Source organism: Salvia splendens, chromosome 12 (assembly GCF_004379255.2).
Source record: "Salvia splendens isolate huo1 chromosome 12, SspV2, whole genome shotgun sequence".
NCBI lineage: Eukaryota > Viridiplantae > Streptophyta > Magnoliopsida > Lamiales > Lamiaceae > Salvia > Salvia splendens.
Genome location: NC_056043.1, coordinates 31,905,973 through 31,913,068, shown reverse-complemented (window position 1 = coordinate 31,913,068; position 7,096 = coordinate 31,905,973). Strand labels below are relative to the sequence as shown.

Sequence of the window (7,096 nt, the reverse complement as noted above, 5' to 3'; positions counted from 1 at the left end):
ATTTTTCGCTTTGGCTTTATTTGACACACTTTTTATTAACTTGTTTTATTGCAAAGCGATTGTTGAACACGGAATACAATTCCTTAGTTTCAAGTCAAGTGGAAGATACAACGAAATTTCTAATTCAATTTCACATTGTGAACATACAGAGATGAGCAAAAAAGCAGCATTTCCATCTTTTTCAACTTCTTGTGCTGGATATTGTAATGACAGTCCAAAATCTGATATTTTCGCCACCCATTTCCCGTCAAGTAGGATGTTGGTGGACTTAACGTCGCGGTGGATGATGGCGTGTTTGGTGCCAGTGTGGAGGTAGTCCAGTCCCTTGGCAGCGCCTAGGCAGATTTGAAGGCATTGCTTCCACATTAAGGGTGAGTTGATGGAGTTGCAGATGTGGTCATGGAGGGTGCCATGGGCCATGTAGTCGTGTACCAGGATCATCTCGCCGTTGTCGTCGCAGTAGCCTATGAGGGAGACCAAGTGGAGGTGGCGAAGCTTGAAGAGCATGTCGATCTCGGTAAGTAACTCGTGAGCGCCTTGGTTGGAGGTGGAGTTGAGCCTTTTGATTGCTACTGTTGTTGCCGCGTTGTCGATGAGGCCTTTGTAGACGTTGCCGAAGCCTCCCCTGCCGATGATGAAGCTGTCGCCGAAGTTGCGGGTGATCTAGCCGATTGACAAGTATCTGCAGGTATCACAACGCAGGGATCCCCTAGTTGACTTCCGCTGCCGCCGCCGTAGAATCAAGAAAGTCACGGCTGCAACCACCACAACCACGCCGATAACACTCCCCACCACACTGTAAGTTACAACAGCGCCGTTTTTCTTCTTCCGCGGCGGTGGATCATTTACATAAGTCAGCGCTGACCTATAAATACTAGGGTGATGAGTAGTTCAAACACAACAAACATTTACATAAGAAATATATCTCTACTTCTATCTTCAACATGCCTTACCAATCTTATTATGTCTCTCTCGATTACCATCTTTAAGACAGATGAAGAAGAACAAGTATAAAGGGTGGAACATCATCGTTTTAGTTCTGTTTGTGCTTTTTTTAGCATCTAAATTCTGGCAATTAAATTGCTGTGCAGTCATAGGATATGGAATACTTGATGCCAAAGACTTGGAAAAGTCTTTTCATTACTTTGAACAAGTCTCTGGCTATATTTTAGTTCTTTGCTTCTCTCTAATCAATTTAGTGAACCCCACTTTTCACGTCCTTTTGATTCAGAGAGCTATATTTTAGATCTCTGAATCTAAAGGACATAAAAATATATCAAGACTTGATCAAGTATTGAATCAAAAGGATAGCAATGTCGAGCAGTCTGCAATTCATGGACCGAATATTTAGGCATTAACTAACAATTGGTTCGATACTTGATCAACGATCTTGATAATACATTTTTATGTCCTTTTGATTCAGATAGAATGCTTGCTTTATCGTCTTTATTACTCTAGTGCTTTTATTTTGGCTTAAATAATTTGTACAGTAACAAAAGAAAATCTCTCTTTTGCTCAGCTAACAGCGTGTATTTGTCTTCTCTCATTTTTTTTCAATTGTAGTGAAAGCATAAGAAGAAAATGAGAGAATGTAATAAAATAAAGATGGCATATAGAAGTGTGGGAAACGGTAAGAATAAAAAAAATGATAATATATATATATATATATATATATATATTATTTAAATGATTCACTCTACTTAAACATCATCATTCATTACATTGCAACGAGAGAAAATTAAAATCTAATCTAATCAGTCTGGGAGGCAAGGAAGAGGAAGAAGAGAATGGCAGCCATGAAGAGAGGGAAGACGAAGAGCAGCGAAAACGAAGGTGGCTGAACCGGGCCGGGCGCCATCCCGAGTGGCAGAAGAAGTAGAAGCATTGCTACAACAAGCAACGCCACCACCGACCCCGCCCCCCATCCGCCTTGCTCAGCCTCCTCCCTCGCCATATTCTCAACTCTCTGTATTAATATACGGTTAACTATGATCAATAAATCTATGGATGTGATTGGAAATTTCAAATTTATTTATAAGTTGCATGGTGCCTTTTGGCAGAGGACACATCTGTTCGATTCGTAGTGTTTTACTACTTGCATGATTTTTTTTATGGAAATAAACCTTTTCACCTTTGATCTCAACAAATTCAAACGAAATAGAAACGTTGCACTGTTTCAGTTAAATGATGGTCTCATGAGAGAAGCAAGGATTATAAATGTGGAAAAGAGAGGATGAAAAAAGTGGAGAAAGTTCATACAAAATAGAAAACGTTGAAAGTTCGTGTATTCATATTCTTAAAATAATGAACATAAAGTTTATGTAGTTATAAACAAATGGAGTAACCTTTATGAAAATGACTGTGCAAAATATCAAGAAGCAACCATGAATCAATGATAAATTTCGAATATGAATGAAAAGTAGTAGTGTACTTCGTTCGTCCATCAAGAATAAGGATTATTAATAGTTGCAAATATTTGAAAAGTGGATAAAATAACACTAGATTAACAATTTAAGGAAATGTTAGATTTAAGGCCATCCACAACGCTGTTCCTATACCGTTCCTATACCGTTCCTTAAACCACTATTTGAGGGCCCCACTGTACTTTTTTACTCCATTCCTTAACTAAGGAACGGAACCTGCAACCCTCCGTTCCTTAACCGTTCCTTAACCGTTCCTTAAATTACTATTCATTCTATTTCAATTTTTATTTTTATTTCCAACTAAATTAAATTAAATAAACACACTTTATTAAAAAACAAACATACTTTATTAAAAAACAAACATACTTTATTAAAAAACACACAATATTAAAAAAAATTACAACTTAAACTTAAAAAAATTAAAAAAAAACACAATTCAAATCCTAAAAAAATAAAAAACACACAATAAAAAACACACAATTAAACACACAATTAAAAGCTGCGAGCGGGAGCCTCGAGCGTAGGCATCCACATCGAAAGTGGGTGGTTGGTACCCACCCGGCGTCGCCGACCCCTGCGTGCCCGGCGTCGATGACCCAGAACCACCAAGTGTGTTGTACATGGTCTCCCAATCGCCGAACGCGTTGAGATCCCACCCTCCGGCGCCGCCACCACCGTAATTGCCGTCGCCGGACATTTTTTGAAGAGATAGAATATGAAAATTGGAGAGAAATTGATGTTGATGTAGGAAGAATAGATGTGTAGTTGTGTATAAAATGAATGAATTAGGTGTATTTATAGAATAAGAAAATAAAAATAAAAATTAAAAAATTAAGAAAAAGTTAAAAAAAACGGTAATGTTACCGTTTAAAAAATTTTTTTTTTTTAAAAAAATTCGATTTTTATATAAAAAAAATAATTATTGCGTCATTGCTGACGTGTCCCACTCGCGGGCCGGCGAGTGGGAAGCACGCACGCACGGGGATCGGCCACGTCGCCCAGGCGCGTGGCGGCTTGTTCCGTGCCGCGTTACGTGCCGTCGGCACCCGGCACGGAATGGGAACGGGACGGGAGCGGAATGCAGCGCCGCAACGCGTTCCGCGGCGAAACCGTTCCGGCGGAACGGCACGCGGAACGCCGGCGGCACGCGTTGCGGGTGCTCTAAGGTGTGAACTGTTATAATTTTCTTTAAATTTCAGATGTAACGATTTTTTACATAAATTCCACATAAAATTTAAAATTATATATAAGGCAGATGATTTTTGTAATTTCCATAAAATACCAATTTATTATTTGCATTTTTAACGAAAAATCAGATATTTTCACACTTTTTAAAGTTGAACGATCTTAAGTGAAAAATATGATTTATTTTGTTATTATTATCAGTAATATAAATAATAATCGGTTGTATTTTCATAAATAAAAGTGAAAATTAAAATAAATTATAAGTAAATATTGAAAAGCAATATACGTATGAGTAATTAGTTAAAGAAAGTATCTATAATAAAACAAATTAACAAAATATCCATATTCTAGAAGAATCATGCTCCTCTCACCATAGCCCTCAGCGAATCAAAATTTGCCACGTATTGGTATACGGAGACCTGGCCAAACGCCCCCAAATTAGGTTATAAATTAGGGTTTTGTTGTAGCTTCATTTCCAAAACACTTCCTAATTTCCGTCGACTCCCTCCTTCATAGGTTTTTCATCCAACCGATCTCAAATATCCAGAAGCAAAAAATGACTCGCCGTAGCTCTGGTGGTATGTTTTCTCTTTTTCTGGCCTTTATTTTCATATTGTTCGTCGATGATTTTTTCGGATCTATAATCAATTTTTTACCGTGCGCGGGATTTGATAGAGTCGACCTTTGCTCCTTTATTGTATCGATTCATTACTGTGATTTTAATCCTGTAATTTATTCAGCTGTTTTATTATATGGATCTCTCGTATTTTGCAATGTTAGATTTAGATTTGTTTATTTGGGATATAATGAGATTAAGTAGGATAAGGTTGTTCTGGATTTGATTGTGTGCACTCTTCTTTGCGGTATTTGCTTTATTTCAGAATGGATTTACCTTGAACGATTGATTTTTTCTGTACCACAAACTATTATTCAAATTTGGTTAAATGAAGCCTCTTAATTTGCAAGGGTGTACCGTTGTTGTTCATCTACTTTTATCCTTGTTAGTCACTACTCTGCAATATAGTTTCTATGGATACTTCTTATGATAAGTGTATCACCATTTGCTCAACTTAATTTGCAGGAAGATCTTCCCGCCCAGCCCCTCGCCCAGCTGCACGTAGCCCGCCTCCTCAGAAAGGTTTCTGACTGCCGCATCTCTATTCTAGAACATTGTATTTACAGATGGGTTGAAAAACTGTGGCATTTACATTTCATCACTTCAACAAATCACATCTGAGTTCAATTTCAGCGTATGTGTATTTCCTAGTTAATGTCTTCTTCTTCTTCTATGGCTTTGTGTAGTGAGCAGCGCTCCTCCTCCAGCTCCAGTCCAAGGTGGCTCCGGTGGATCCATGCTCGGAAGCCTTGGTTCAACCATTGCTCAAGGTATGGGGATTCTATTCGGAATATGGACTATGCAATTTATTTATTAGTTTCATAGTATGTTCTGTTAGATGTATATTTAGTTTAGTTTCACTGATTTCCCACATTTGTTGTACTTCTTTAGGGATGGCATTCGGTACTGGAAGCGCAATGGCACATAGGGCAGTTGATGCCGTTATAGGCCCACGAACAATTCAGCATGAAACCGTTGCATCCGAAGCTGCAGCAGCCCCAGCACCCAGCATGGGTGGATCTGATGCATGTGGCGTGCACAACAAGGCTTTCCAGGATGTAAGTACACGTCTTTGTTCAAATTTCGTCGAACACTAATAATCATCCCCATTTAGGTTCTAAATGCATCAATTATTAAGGAATTTCTTAGCATAGGAACTCCCTCTTGGTAATTGGTTGTTCATGGGTGACACTCAATGGATCATTGTGCTATCATGTCTTACCGATTCTTGAGCTCTCGAACTCCATTATTTCCTTTGTATAGAATGTCTTCTTTTTCTGTTCTTCTAAATCTGAATAGCTCTTGTGCCGATCTTTCTGCAGTGCCTGAACAGCTATGGAAGTGACATCACCAAGTGCCAGTTCTACATGGACATGCTTGTTGAGTGCCGCAGAAACTCTGGCTCTTCGATGAGCGCCTAAGCGCAGTATGCACGCATTTGAAACAATTTCTATGGGAATGTCACTAAGGATTCCTATCATTGACATTGAATATTGTTGTTACACCATTTAAATTGCTGGTCTGCAGACCTTGTTGCGCTTCTACTCGCACTCTGTTTGCCATTTTGCATAGTGTTCTTTGGAAAATAAAGAGAATCTTTTGAACTTGTTATTGTTGATGATAATGGATGCTCTTGTTCTTCATTGTGAAGTTTAGCTTTTTACTATGCTTTAATTTCTAAATATTTGCCAAGTTCCTTGCAATTTACTGAGATGATGTTTGTGTGGAATTGTTCAAATTAGATAGTACTTCACACACTAATGTACACACACTGCACTGTGCATATTTTGTGTGTGTATTGTGTATTTATGTATTATGTGTGTACATACTCTTGTGGAACCAGGGAATTACTATATTATTTTAACAAACAAAGGATTTGGAATTGAATTTTAATTTTTTTGTTAATAAATATATCTAAAATTATTCGAGGTAGTTAATTGACACGAAAAGGGTTAATTATGGTGTATAGTCAGAAAATTCAATTTATAGCTTTATTTTGTAGTTTAAATTTTGAGAAAACTTTTAAAAACTTGGATTAGTTTTTTATAAGAGAAAAGATTCATTATAGTTCAAATTCGTTTAATTGATGCATGAATGTTATTGGATATATGTCAATCAGCCAATACAAAAACTCTTGATCAAAACTATCAACTATTGCATCAAAATCAACATCGGTTGGGTGATAAAGTTGTACATTATTCAAACTCATCTTTTTATAAAATAACTGAAAATTAGTCTAAACTTTGTTCAAATACAATCCAGAAACAAATTCGAATACAAAAAATAAATTACTAGAAACATAAGACATCGGTATTTATTTATTTATTCCCTCCATAAAAAACCTCCCTCTCTGACAATCTTTCATCTTTACAATCACATTCCCATCCCGTGGGCTTGATATCCAAATAACCAACATTAATTGCATTCACTTCTTCGTCTTCGTCTTCTGTATCAGTAGTGTTTGCCCTATCGAACCCATCATCATGGCCATTCGGCTCGTCCCATTGTATTTCGTCTTCGTCTTCTGTATCAGTAGTGTTTGCCCTATCGAACCCATCATCATGGCCATTCGGCTCGTCCCATTGTATTTCGTCAATGTATAGGTCGGGATTTAAGTCATCAGAAAGGAAGACAACGCCGTTGATCATGGCGAAGAATCTATATTTGCTTCTAAGGAAGGCCTCCTCTGCAGCATAGTCGTGTTCCAATCCATGATTTTGTAGAAGAATCTTGTTTGCTTCTTGGCTTCTATGAAATTTTCCCATGTGAATGACCTATTTTGTAGGTAGCAGAATTCCCTCTCCCATTTAGGTATTTTTGGCTCCCAAACCACTGCAAATAGTTTTGTAAAAGCACACGTACTATTAGATAG

General features: G+C 37.6%; 1 protein-coding gene and 2 long non-coding RNA genes across 3 annotated transcripts; 2 read left to right on the top strand and 1 right to left on the bottom strand.

The window, feature by feature from the left end:
- LOC121758176 lies at window positions 1–1,857 on the top strand. The gene is made up of 3 exons (XR_006041362.1): window positions 1–798; window positions 1,564–1,630; window positions 1,759–1,857. It is a non-coding gene; the product is annotated as an uncharacterized LOC121758176 (long non-coding RNA).
- Window positions 30–1,533, bottom strand: LOC121758175. Its single transcript, XR_006041361.1, has 2 exons — window positions 954–1,533; window positions 30–865 (listed from the first exon to the last, which is right to left on the bottom strand). It is a non-coding gene; the product is annotated as an uncharacterized LOC121758175 (long non-coding RNA).
- A 2,189-nt stretch (window positions 1,858–4,046) lies between the features above and the next one.
- Window positions 4,047–5,874, top strand: LOC121759634 (uncharacterized protein C6C3.02c-like). The gene is made up of 5 exons (XM_042155291.1): window positions 4,047–4,186; window positions 4,690–4,746; window positions 4,911–4,994; window positions 5,116–5,282; window positions 5,547–5,874. Exons 1-5 carry the CDS (start codon window positions 4,165–4,167, stop codon window positions 5,643–5,645), a joined length of 429 nt encoding a protein of 142 aa, XP_042011225.1. The 5' UTR covers window positions 4,047–4,164; the 3' UTR covers window positions 5,646–5,874.
- The last annotated feature ends 1,222 nt before the right edge of the window (window positions 5,875–7,096 follow it).